Source organism: Haemaphysalis longicornis, unplaced genomic scaffold, assembly GCF_048455015.1.
Source record: "Haemaphysalis longicornis isolate Haplotype H1 unplaced genomic scaffold, Haemaphysalis longicornis Haplotype H1 scaffold_12, whole genome shotgun sequence".
In the NCBI taxonomy this organism is placed as follows: domain Eukaryota; kingdom Metazoa; phylum Arthropoda; class Arachnida; order Ixodida; family Ixodidae; genus Haemaphysalis; species Haemaphysalis longicornis.
The window spans coordinates 64,862,151-64,876,020 of NW_027526225.1; the positions used below are offsets into that span (position 1 = coordinate 64,862,151).

Consider the following 13,870-nt stretch of genomic DNA (forward strand, 5'->3'; position numbering starts at 1 on the left):
CTCGAGATGTACTGCCCCAATGCCTAAAGTGTCAATAAGGCACTTGTAGGTACTTGCGAGGGGCATCTAACTGTGGTATTTTCAGTGACGTACTAACTGCTTACTCATTTATTCTGACCCGCCGCGGTGGCTCAGTGGCTAAGGCGTTGCGCTGCTGAGCACGAGGTCGCGGGTTCGATTCCCGGCCGCGGCGGCCGCTTTTCTGATGGAGGCGAAAAACAAAAACGCCCGTGTGTACGAGATTTCGGCGCACGCTAAAGATCCCCAGGTGGTCAAAATTAATCCGGAGCTCTCCACTACGGCGCACCTCATCGCCTGAGTTGCGTCGGCGCGTTAAACCCCCACAATCAATCAATTTATTCTGACTGATAAAAAAACCCTGCGAAATATAAAAAATACCACGTAAAAGTGCTTCCGTCCGCATCGTGAAGCAGCGCCGTATGCAATGTTCAGACTACCGGCGTAACAGCCATATCATGTGCTATGGATGTAAAAAAACGGCGTTTCATGCAGCTCGGTTGGCTGAGACGCCAAATGACGTCATTATTTAAAGATATTACGACTATTGTGACAACAGTCTGAACCCGGCCTTACGATGCAGATGGAAGCACTTGGATAATTAATTATAATCACCTTATTAAATTCGTTAACAAGAAAAATTAGTGGTCGCTACTACACTGTATTGAAAACATGCACTAGGGTTTCTTCGAGTAACGCCATTGCTCTTTTTAAAAATATTGGTACATGGTAGTTGGGACACCTGCATGTCACACAATTTAAAGGTAGCGCTGAAGATGTTTGCACAAACTGTATCGAATAGTTTTGCAATTTGCTCCTGTTTCCACTACAGCTGCCAAAGTGTACCTCTGCACTCGTTTTTGGCTTTAAAAGTGAAGAATTTGCACTTACATGGAGGCAACCTGAAACTTTTTTTTGCCGCGGCCCTCTGATGTGAGTGCTATGTCAAAAAAATGCTGTTATTGACCCAAAGATTGCATTAAAAAAAAAACTTTATATGTATGCACTTTATATGTATTCTGAGTTGTTGGAATAAGTTGAATGCTGGTGCTAAAAAGCTGCCTTTTGCCTTCATAAATAGTGTGGCCAGTCATTTTTGTGGCCGAAATTCTGTCTTTACTGCGCAGCAACATAAGTGAATAATAAGGCAACCAGGGTCTTGCAATCACCGGCAACACAAAGTTATGTTAAGGGGGGACACTGGACTTAAAACAAGTTCTTCTAATTTCCAAGTAAATGTTTGTAAAACTTGTCAGTGCTTTTTTCCCACCGATTTTGAATATGCCATTATTTTTTCAGTTGGTCAATTAGTTGCCAAGATAATTCAAGATAATTAGCCATTTTTGGTCAAACAGTAGACAAACAGTGTTGGTCATAAAGCTGTAATCTTTATATTTTCCAATACTATGAACCCTGGTGAATGCAATAACCAAACACTTTTTGATGCATTGCTTGGAACTACTTTTACAGCTCATCAAACTTTGGTGACACCAGTGGAATTCTAGCCACCTTACCAATGGCAAGGAACGTTACTATTTTGAGTGCCCATTTCAAACACTGAAGCTTAATGAGCTGGAAAATTAGTTCCAAGCAATGGATAAAAAAACTGCTTCAATTATTGCATTCACCAGGGTTCATAGTATTGGAAAATATTGGAAACACTGATTGGAAGCACTGATTTTGCTATTGTTTGACCAAAAATGGCTATTTATCTAATTATCTTAGGAACAAATTGACAAACTGAAAAAATAATGGCATATTCGAAATCGGTGGGGGAAAAGCGGCAGGACTGACAAGTTTCACAAATTTGTTTACTTGAAAATTAGAAGAATTTGTTTCAAGAATAGTGTCCCCCCAATTAAAGACCCGTCACCCTTAGACATCTGCCCTTGAATAAATGAATCAACGTCATTTTTGTTCAACACACTTTTTTCATCGCCACTAAGTTTTCCTCGCGGATAAAACTCTCGGACGACGCCACAAGGTTACGGTCGCATCCCCCACTGTGAAGAAACCAGCTTCAAATGGGCGAGAAGGAACCGCTCGACGAAAAGGACAGTCTGTGCTCGGCGGCCGGGAAGCGGAACTCGCTCATGGACGGCTGCGGCGACACTGGGAAGAAGTCCTTGCTGCCGGACTCGTGCAGCACGATGGTCTTGAACTGCTTGTCCGTTAGGGGCGCCCATGGGAAGCCCAGGATCTGTGACACTTCCTGGCAGACGGCGTCGTATGACTGGGACGTGTGCCGGAGCCACGCGTAGAACTCCTCGCTCCATTCCGGGTTGCGCGGCCAGTCGCACTTCTTGATGACGGCGTTGCCACGCACGATAAAACGCCGTAGCGAGCGGCCGTGGTAGGCCAGCAGGAGCACGGTGGCCGTAGAGATGCGCTCGCGGATCACCAGCGTCTCCAGCCGCCGGCAGGAACGACAGAGGAGGACCTGTAAGAGCACGCAACACACTCGCAACGTGTGCATGGGGCAAAAAGCGGAACCAGAATGCCAATTTGGAGCGGAAACCAGCTACTCGCTGGTCTTTCCTGGTACCATACGTGACCACTTTTTTGTAGAGCGAAGTGGATAAGCACGGACAAAATGGCAGCATCTCCACTCCGTGGATGATGGCGAGGGCGCGGAGTACGGGCACTCGAAATGACATCCAAGTTGCGCCCCGAGTGACATCCGATTTGCGCCCCCGACCGTCATTCGATATGAGCCGTGAGTTGCACCTGGATAATTAAATGAAACTGCAACTCACGGCTCAAATCGAATTTCGCTTGATGGTGTGCGCATGGATGGACGCGGACGGACATTGGGAGGTCCTAAGGTACTCCGCACCGTTGTACAGGCGAGGGAGCTTGCCGTTTGACTCTCGGGTACTAACTCACGGTCGTAGTCCAATGGGTAAGACGACTGACACACTAACTCTGTCTGGTCTACCAGACACAGCTGGGCTCAAATCTAGCTGCCGGTTCCTGTGTGATTTTTTGCGATTGTAAATGTGATGCGCACGGACGCGGACGGACATTGTGCAGTCCTAAGGTACTCCGCACCTAGAAAATTGCAGTGCTGAGTTCCTTTAATCCCCCTTGCCCCTCTGCACTGCGAAGTGAGAGAATACAAACCTGCCAACTTTGCCCATTAGGGAATTTACTGTTTTTAACCTGTTTTATGTGATTTAACCTTTTCAGAAAAAATTGCATTTACAACGTTTTATACCAACCATATAGACACCTTCCGGCCACTGAATGGCTGTGGAAGCAGCGTCAGTGAGCTGCTAATTAGCTACAGCAGAGACTAAAATGAACTTGTTTGGACCAGCCATAATCGTAAGATCATGATAGGTCTAATCATCTGTGATCATACAATCACTGCTGGTAAGCAGCTTCATTTCACAGTTTCTACTGTATCCACCACATGTACATGGGCCACCTGAAACAATTTTTTCCGAGGAGTTGAGTAATGAGAACAACGTACGCGTACGACTTAATCATTAATACTAGAAGACTGGGAGAATTCGTAAGTTCTTTAGCAAAATGGAATATGCACCCACAGCTTCAGATCCCCATTCATCTGGGATCTCGAGGTTTCATTCAATGTCCTTCGTCGTTTCAACTCCGGAACAAGCATTGCATCACAGTAGTTGAGTGAAAAGCACAAGGAATTCGAACTTACCAGTGCAGAATCGGGTCTATCCACAAATCGTTTGGGCATGTGGAATCTAGGCAACCCCAGGAAAGCGTAAGTCCTCAAGTCGTCGGGGTAATATGTGGCAGCTGTCAACGCAGACTCTGGTCCCACCTGGTTGTATGCTGTCTTGTAGATAACGGAGTGAACCGGAGCGCTGTCTTGCCATATTACCTGCAAAGGAACAATGGAAGCGCGAATTATTCGAGCCCAAGCAACCACCGGATGCCTGTCCATCCATCGTACGTACATTCCGGCTCTAGCGGACGTCCGCTGGACGTTCATTTTAGAGCAGGTGGACATACCATGCACGTCCATGGGACGTCCGGATTTAACACTTCTGTGTGTCTAATCGGACGTCCGAAATTGCATCTATTTTGGACTTTCATAAAAATTTACAGATCGCAATTGTATTAACGACAATTAAGCATACTACGCCGCACAACACCAACGCACTACGGGGCAGAGAAGTATACACAAACACGGTAAACTTGCTTTACACGTTATGCTAGCGGCTCTCAATTCTTATATACCCTTCCCCAATCATCGTTGTAGTCGGTGAGGTGCTTTAAAAAAGTTTAAAAAATAGGCTTAATTTTAGTAACACACAGATGAAACTTGCAATATACAAGTCAGGGTGTTTATGTACAAAATCTTTTTAATTGAAAAGTAGAGCACTTTTTTCCGTTTTTGCTTTTAAGTGTAATATACGCCATTGTTTGATGCTTCGTGGTAACATTGTACGTCCATGGGCGGACGTCCATCGGACATACGAAAATGTATATCCTCTGTACATCCCTTGCTGGATGCCCACAGCTAGTCCTCAAATGTACATACAAACACGTACAAACTTGGCATTGGCTCTACATTGGCCGTACAAACTTGGCATTGGATGCGCGGCTGTTTTTCGGATGTTCCACGGACGTCTGTAGTTGCTTAGGAGTGTACAGGCACATCGTGAATCAAGGAGCACTCCTTTTCTTTTAAAAAGGCGAGCCGTACGTCCCATTTCCTAGGCGATCATGGGTTATGAATAGTAGCGGCTTTGTTTGTTGTCTCAAAGGGTTTCTTCAATTGTTCTGGAGGAACTGTCCCATCAAGGGTTTTATGGGGAATATGCAGGACCTGCACATAAAATGGACAGCTTAGACAACCCAAGTTGAACACACAATGCCATCTCTCCTTTAATATCGCTTCTATGCTGTATACTCTTTCCAAACTGCAAGTGCTGCAGCGTCCAGGGAGACAGGTAAAATGCATCCCAGATTCCAGTGGGAGGGAAAGCATTCCACAAGGCCCACCAGGACTGAAAGAAGGGCACCGTTTTGTTACTCCTGCTGCATCAGCTATCTGCATGAAGTGCTTGATGTTTAAAGGGACGGACAAAACTAGTGTAGTATTCGTGTTCTCGGTGAGTTGATCTATCTAGAGCAACTTGTATTAGATGCGACTGTTCACTCGCCTTGTCCCTCCATACCAACGTTTGTTGTCCGTCCACACCCCTCCCCCATTCTCCTCGCCGTGCGAGCTGTGCTCTCCGCCCCTCTCCTCCCCGATAGCGAACACTCTCTCGCGAGGGTGATTGGATTCGATTCGATTGGCTTGGCTTGGATTGGATTAAAGTGGATTGTGTTGGATTGCGTTGCGTCATAGCCGCGCCACGTTGCGTCATAGCCGCGGCAGGGGATTCACGGCACGTTTCACGCTATGGGAGAATCAACCTAACGGAAACAACAACGGAAGCCCCTATGCGTCGCATCTACACAGGGGTTCCCGCGAGGGGAGGTGGGAGTAATTTTTTTGACTTCAGAGTCCATTTAAGGTAAGGCAACCATGTGCACGGTAATGGCGTACCTACGTGAAAGCCCATGCCGACCAGTAGACAGCTGAAATGGAGAAGAGCTTCCTCACCTCTTTGGCCACAGTGCCTTCGACGGACAGGTGCACCCTCAACCGGGGCGCCGCCCTCCGGCACTCCCGCCAGACCCGGGGCGAGACGCGGAGGCCCACCTCGGTGTACGTCGTCTGCACCAGGTGCAGGTCCCGGAGACACGTGTAGCTCAGGAGCGTCACCAGGTCGTCGTCCAGGTGCTGCGGCGATATGTACAGCGTCGTCAGGTTGAGGAACACGCCCGCGTGCAGGAACGGGTAGGGCTCCTTGGAGCAGTTGATGAGCCGCAGCGTGCGCAGCGTCGTCATGCACGCCTCGGCCACGTCGTCCAGCAGGAACTTGGCCTCCTGGGGCTCCAGCAGGAGGTCCGTAAGCGCCAGGTGCCGCAGGCCCGTGAAGCAGCACATGAGCCGCTTGAGCGACTCCAGTAGCTTGCCGCCCGTGCCGAAGACGCTGTCCTGGGGCCGCTGCATGTCCGCGTTGTTGCCCAGCAGGTGGCAGCCGAAGGTGAACTCGAAGCGGCGCAGCTGGCCCAGGGCGTTGTTGCGCTCGCCGAAGTAGGCCATGATGACCATGAACTCGTACAGGTTGAAGAAGTTGGACATGGCCGGGATGAGCAGGTGCCGGATGTGGCGGCCGATCTTGTGAACGCAGACCTGCGTCCGGTAGTGGTCCAGCAGGTGCTGGTAGCCCATGTAGTAGTTGAACTTGCGCCGCGTCATGGTCCGGTCGTCCAGCACGAACACGGACCAGACTTGGGGCGAGTAGAACACGCGGTACCAGTTGCGACAAACCTGCGCGAGAGGGACGGAGGCCGGCCTGAGGTGCACGAATGCGCTTTTCGACACTAAATGCGCGGCCTCAAATGTCGACACAAAATCGCATCGACAGCGGTAAGCGTGTGCGTGCGTGCGCGCGGGGCACAGGCTTCAACAGCGCATAACGCGACGCGCCGTCGTACTTTCCCGCGGAGTCTTTATGATGTGAGACGAAGCCCCTTTTCTGGATTAAGTCTGCAGGTTCGTACATAGGCGACGATTAATTGCGGCGTGGCCAGGAACCTCTCTGACTCAGTGCGAGTGCTCTTGCTTGCGTGTTTGTGTTTTCTGCTTAGAAACATGTCGACGCTTGTTTAACCGTTGTTGTGTGACTATAAAGAGGCTCCCTTCTTGGCGGCATCTGCGGGCGCACAGCACAACATAAATACATCAAGGAATATGGCTGCGTGCGCCGTTTTCACTCAGCGCAGCGACGAAGTCAGATAACGGTCGCCTGAGCGGGCGCCGAACGCGGCGGGAAGCCAAACCTAAATGCTCACACACCGAACGATAGTGTTTCCATACCAAGGTTGGACACGAACTTTCGAAACTTGTTCATACTGCGCATACGCGGCCCGTCGCCAGATGTGCGGCATGTTCTGAAAGCCAAGCGCTCCGTTGTTCGTATTTCAATGTATCACGATAGTACAATGCATGCCTCACTCCAAGAAAAAAAATTGTACGTATGTCATAATAATGATTAGCAGCAGTTATACCTAACGTCAAGCTTTTGCATCTAAAGAAGTCAATTCCGGGTTAATTTTATACTCTCGCAACCATACACCCGCGCGGGTGACTTATCTTCACGGACCACGACTGCTCCCTTCAACAGAGACATGTCATTCTACTCAATACTTTTCACTCATTGCATCTGCTGTCATCTCGCACCAGCAGCGCGAGGAGCGGAATCGTGATAGTTATGCTTCTCCCAATAGTATCGGTTATGATGACTCTGTGGATGTCATGACTTACATGCACACAAAAAGATAGATGTTTACCGTCCAACTGATTGAAAACGCTGCCATAGCCCAGGGGCTTCTTGCCGACGCCTGGGAACTCCATAATCTTGAATTCACAGCGCAAAAAAGAAACGAGGATGATAGGGAGCGCACGACACACAGGCGTTGTGTGTCGTGCTCCAGTTGGCGACTCCAGTTGGAACTTCAGTTGGCGACTAAATAAAAGTTTTATTCTTTTTATTCTCTCTTACTTGCAGGCAAGCATGCATTATATCCTGCAATAAAAAAAGACAGCACTCCGGGGTGGAGGCCATGCGCTTCGGCATTTATCATATACATAATAAAGTTTCACTCCTGCTCCTCCTCCTCCTCCTTGGCATTTTAAAAATCAGTCCTCCCTTCATCCCTTTTACGTGAAAGAAAAAATGGCGGCCCTCCGACCTGTGACATGGCGTAGCGGTCATGGATGGGCAGCATGCTGTAGACGGTCTCCAAGAGGACGTCGGGCAGAGAGGCCCAGGGCCCCTGCTCGACGTCCGGGGCGTCCTCAGCCAGAGCACGGGGCCAGAATCCGATGAACGCCTTCAGTTCCTCCTCGCCGTCCTCCTCGTCCGGCCTGGGAGACCCCTCTCGCGCCAAGTACTCGCCCTCGACGATGTCCTCCATTACGCTGCTGCCAGTCGATCAACGCCTTCCATCCCTGCAAAGGTTCGCGCGCACTCAGGCATAAATAAGGTGTGCGCCTAGCACGTTTGAAATTTACGGTCGCGTCACAAAGTCTAGCGAACAAGTCGCACCCGGATGTCACAGAAAACCCCGCAACGGACGCGTCAGACTTTTAACTTGCGTTGTTGGAAAAGTTTGAATTTATTGCAAGGAGTGGTGTCGCAGATGGTTCTCGCCAGAAGACAGTACAGGCGTGTGCCTTCTTGTCCATGTAAATTTTGCAATGGCCTTCTCACTCCTTGGTCGCTCTGCGCCCCTTTACTACATGTCTGCCCAGCCCACGTACCGGTCGCATACGCGGAAATGCCTTTTGAATTTCATGCCAGAACGGACAAAGCTATTGTCTGATTGCGTCACTCGTTGCATTAGCACGCAATTCAATGCGACTTCGACTAAACTGCTCGACGTGCATTGAGCTTGGCATCGCTCTATATGTATACACGTCGTTAGGCTTAACGTTATGGCTAGCAAATGTTAAGCCTAAACACAGGCCGAACAAGGGAGATTGGACAACGGTCACAGTAACGGGAGGAGGAAAATATGCAAAGGAAACAACAGCATCAACTGCCAGGTACGCGCAGGACGTTAGGACACTTTAATTAAGGTTTAACATCGTCAATCGGTACCTCAGCTTGTGCGTGAGTTGTTGTTGCTTGGCTCGTCGTTACCCTTAATATTCGGGCTATCAAATGTTAAAGTAAACACAGGCCTAAGAAAGGGTATTGACCATGTCGCTCGGTCATAGTAACGGAAAGAAGGAAAAGACGGGAAAAGGAATGTCTATTACACTTTCGCGCCTTCCCGCAAGCGTTGATGTGCTCGACAACTTTTTCGGTCTCTTTTAAATTATTACACTTCGCTGCGACTTCGGTGAAACAATTGACCCCGCCTTGAGAAATTAAGCCCCATGGCACTTGCCCAGTCGACGTATAATTCATAACCAGGATCGCGGTTCCCTTCGGCATATCATCATTCGTAAGGTTCGATATATCTACGCTCATGAATACGCTAAGCTAAAACTCGTGTATAGATTGCCAGAAAATTCGGCCTGAAAAAATAAAGCAATAAGGATGGGTCAAATATCGAAAGAACACGCTGCGATAGCTTTTGTAGACTAGCTTTTTGTAATATTACGCATACGTTTGCATATGAGTGCATGCAATGTATATATGCACAGATGCGACACCGTGCAAGCTGAACTGGCTGAACGTGAAACCGGCTGGTGGTCGTGGTTGCATGGCGTCCCTTCTTGATTCTGAGGTAGCTACCGTATAATTTTTAGCGTTTCATATTCATTTTACGGCGTCAGCTATTAACAGGGACTCAGGCGGGATAGATAGCTCTGCCCGTGCCAAAAACTCGGCAGCGACAAAACAGGAGCGTTACGACAGCGACAGCACCGTGTTAGCTCCTTCCTCTAGGCTTCTCCTGGGCTCAAGGATAATAGAGGAAGCGAAGTTACTCCACTCACCGCTGTCACGTGGTGGCAGCACAAGGGCAAAACGCAGCTAGCGCTATTTGTAGGCGCGCGGGCGAACTCAACAGTGGTGGTGGGCCGCAAGCGTTACCATAGCAACCGACCGCGTGCGCATTAACGCGTGGTCGCCTTCTCCTAATCACGTGGTGTGGGCGCATCGTGCGCGTGCGTTTCAATTGTGTTCATTAAATGATGTCTTTTCAAAATACACATGCCTGGAGGTTATTGCACCACCAACGTATTTTGGCAAAGAAAAAAAAAAAAAAAAACAAGTTACCGCTGTATCGGCCAGGCGAGGTCTCTCGGTTGACAGATGACGCTAGTTTACCGCACTGCCTTCACATGACACATCCTTTTTATTCCTTGGTGAAATTCGCCAACTTACTTGGAGTCGTATGCGGCAGCGCTGTAATTTGAACACTATATAATTATATGCAGAGTACTCTATTTTAGAAGCTAGTTGCTGATCAAATATGTGTGCTTGTACGAGAAAAAATTACGCCAGCTGTTTTTTAGGCACTTTAATCCGCATCTGTGCCGAACTTACTTTTAATATGGAGATGCAAATACACGACCTGCGAACCGTGCAACCGCTGCAGTGTACTGCAAAGAACCAGGGATGAAAGAAAGCTAAGCCGGTACTGAGTGTATACTTGTGACGTTATATTGTGCGACGCAGATGTCATGATTTGAACCGCAACAAAAACACACGGGCGAAGAACAGAGTAGACGAGACGGGCGCTTGTCTCGTCTACTCTGTTCTTCGTCCGCGTGTTTTTGTTGCGCTTCAAATAATGACATCTATTCACCAACTAGCCCAGCAAGAAGTTCTTCTCTCTGTGCCACCCAGGCAGGCCCGGCTGTTATCTCGGTGGTGTCGAGTGAACTCGCGCGAAATTCCAATTCCATGCCTTACCGCAGCTTGTAGCGCTCATTCTCACGTAACGAATGTTCAGAATCAGGTGCAATCGTGGGCTTCGGCTGTGCAAGACGGGCCACGCGTAGACCATTCAGTGGACATTGGGTGTACGGTACGTCGACTAAGCCGGAAATGAAGGCAATTTCAAGCCCATATCGCATGATTTTGTACAAAATGGTTGGCTCTGGGGGCTCTTTGGTTAGAATCTCGACAAAGGCAACATAATTGTAATCACCAGAGATAAGACAGTAAAAGCTCGCTAATGCGAACCGCAAGGGGACGCCATTCCAGTTCGGATTAATGAAAGCTCGAACTAATGAAAGTGAACAATGGCGGCAGTAGACTGCAACTTGGAACCAATAAAGCATGCCAGCGCTTTGATGCTTGAAAACGCCCGTGATTGCAGCCTGCGTTTTGTCCCTAAAGGCGACAGTCGGCACTTCTTGCTCTAACAAACGAATGTAGCGGATGTAACAAACGAATGTAGCGAATGTGGCAAGGACGAGTATCTTTGCCAATTCTTAAAAACCGAAGAAGATACGGGCGGCATTCCATATAGCCGTGACCTCTGAGCGAACAGCCGCAATGTGCTTCGTCCTCCTTGTATTCATTGGCAGCATAGGTTCTCGCTTTTGACCTGAGATACGATGCCCCCATCCGTCAGCTCCATACACACATCCATGCCACCACTGCGCCCTCATCGACGTAGTTCGCAAAAAATGCTTCTTCCAAAACGTCCGCCAGACGAGATTTAGGCTGATTTCACACTGTTTTGACTTCTCCGTTATACGCAGCCTCGTGGGTGGACCCAGGGTGCGTTTCTCTGGCCGTGTGTCAAGCCCTCTGGTAATTCGAACGACGGGTATAGTTCGAACTACCCGCCACCGGATAATTCGGACTACGGATAATTCGAACTACGCGCCACCGCGGGGGCGGTTGCGCGCATATAGTCCTAATTATTCGTAGCGGAACCTGCTCGAGTTCGAATTAACGGGCCTCTTTATACATAGGAGTCTATGAAGATTTGACCGGAGCAAATTGTACAGTTCGAATTATCCACAAATTTCAATTATTGAAGTTCGAATTAACGAGCTTTCACTGTAGCTGACATTGCCCAATCACAGCGCGTCAAAAAAACGGAACCCGTGGGTACCTAAAAGGAGTAGAGTAACTGGCCAATCATACAATGCAAGCCCTTCGAAGCTGGCCGCCTGTATACGAGTCACCACCGAAAGCCGCCAAATACAAAATTAACATGGCAAACGAACAATCAGGGTTCCCGGAAAAAGCAAGTGAAAGGAGCACAGCCGGATATATATGGGAGAAAAGGACGGGAAAAAAAAAGTTATTGGGAGTCTATAAAGTAGGGACCAAACAAGGGATCAAGAGAGAGGATTTTAAAGCTAACACCAAAGAAAGTGCGTTGCTCTTTGAGGCCTGATCTGGCTTCTTGAGGACAAAAAACTATGTGAACATTTATCTGCCTCAGGATGAAGGGTGTGCATGCTGTGGAGAAAATACGGAAACAATAGCGCACAGTTTATTGACACTATCCATCAAGCTCTAAAGGGGGGGGGGGGGAGCCCTCCTTCCACGGGCACTGGGTTTTACCATTGAGGGAAGCTCTAACTGGTCAGTCGTGGATATTATCACACAACGCGATTGCAGAAAAAGAGCGGAGTGGCCGGTCAAAGGGTCATCACAGTCATAGTTAGCGCCAGGGCATTATATAAAACGAGCCGGAGTATAAAACCAATGATAAGAAGGCATAAACAATTTACGCAGGCGATATGGCGTACGTCGTCAGCCTTTAAGCATGTTCATCATCGTTGTGCTGCATCCCGGGAAGTTTCGGAATCACCCTGACTCTACTTTTGCCACGCTTTTGAGTTACATGTCAGCTGACAACTGTGCATATAAAAAAATCACTGACCACAATTTTCTCTTGTGGGACAAGTCCTCCAGATTTAGCATGCCCGATTACGGTGACGGGATTTATTGTTATGCAACAAGAGTTTAAGTTTACGCGCCATTATTGCCGTCGAAATAGCTGCTTAGTGAATGCATCAGGTATGGACGGTAGTGTAGAAGTTTTGGCAAAAAAAAAAAAAAAAGATCACAGATTTTTATGAAGCTACGCAACATGCTGCATAGATCAATCTTGCGCAACCACAACGCCCGTTTCGATTAAAACAAAACGAAGAAACAGCCTTGGCACGATTTTTTGTGTTAAAGTCGTTCGATTCTCCGGAACATTGAAAATGCAGTGAAACAGGAGCACAGACCCGAATCAGCTGTTGCTATCGGAAAAGTCTGAAACTTGGCATCAAACTGGCAGCGCCGTATCGCCCTATAGCATACTTCAAGGCAGCATGCGAACTTCCCCATCTTTACGAACAGGGCGCGATGCGATCCGTTTAGCAGCTCTATTTGCTGCACCATCCAATCCACCGGCTTAGTTCCTTAGCACGCACAGATACGTTCCCACTCATCTAAGCTGAAAATAAGCTTTTTTGCGCAGTGTGCGTATTGGTTCGCAGCAATTGTTGCGCGACATTGAAGACAACAGGCGCTTCTTCCGTACAGAAACGACGCAGGCACCGTTCCCCTCGCAGCCCAATGCACTCCACCGTCTGCGTTCGACTTCCGACAGTTCGAACGGCGTCGAGGTCACGGCGGTGTCACCTCCCGAATCAAAGATCGAACCGCGAAGTTTGAACCGAGAAATTCCTTACCTCGCAAGAAGAGCAGCAGACGAAGTCCACGGGCCCAAGGAAGCAGCCATCACGACACCGGCGCCGAACTTTTCAGAAGTATAAAAGTGCGCTCGCGAGGATGAACGGAAGGACTCGTGTGAAGCCCGCCGAGAGGAAAGAGCCTTGGCTCTCCCGAAGGCGCCAGAAATAACCCCGTTGCCCCTCGTGTGTTCTTTTGTGCGGCTTTTGTCGTAGTTTCTCTGGCGCGTCCCCCGACGCGCGAGAGGCGCAGTTCAGAGCATCCGTTGCCAGCTCGGCAACAGTCGCCTCCCAATCGACAGTTTGCGCGGTTCTAGACGATTGCGTACGCATTTTCTTCCTGTTTGAACTAAGTTACAGCGGCCCCTAAATCTTATTCGTAGCAAGGACAACAACAAAGTGTCTACGATTCAAGAGGCAGTGAGAGGAACTGCAAGGTCCTTCTTTTAAAGAACCTTGCGTGATTTGTTGGGATACAAGGCCCGCTGTTTACCAGGACCAGCTACTTGAAGAGCTTTTAATCGTACAAAGTCTTTTGCGCCTCAGCGCAACAAAGCGGAAAGCTCTAAACATGCCCTATTACAAATCTTGCTGTTCGTTCTTTGCTTTGTTAATATCCAGGGTCTCAAAGCTGTTTGATGC

At 48.6% G+C, this 13,870-nt stretch overlaps 1 protein-coding gene across 1 annotated transcript; it reads right to left on the minus strand.

Moving 5' to 3' along the window:
• Positions 1 to 1,929: 1,929 nt before the first annotated feature.
• On the minus strand, positions 1,930 to 13,378 carry LOC144162777 (uncharacterized). The gene is made up of 5 exons (XM_077693432.1): positions 13,229 to 13,378; positions 7,813 to 8,071; positions 5,615 to 6,388; positions 3,692 to 3,877; positions 1,930 to 2,458 (listed from the first exon to the last, which is right to left on the minus strand). The coding sequence occupies exons 2-5, from the start codon at positions 8,035 to 8,037 to the stop codon at positions 2,039 to 2,041; spliced, it is 1,605 nt and encodes a 534-aa protein (XP_077549558.1). The 5' UTR covers positions 8,038 to 8,071; positions 13,229 to 13,378; the 3' UTR covers positions 1,930 to 2,038.
• Positions 13,379 to 13,870: the final 492 nt, after the last annotated feature.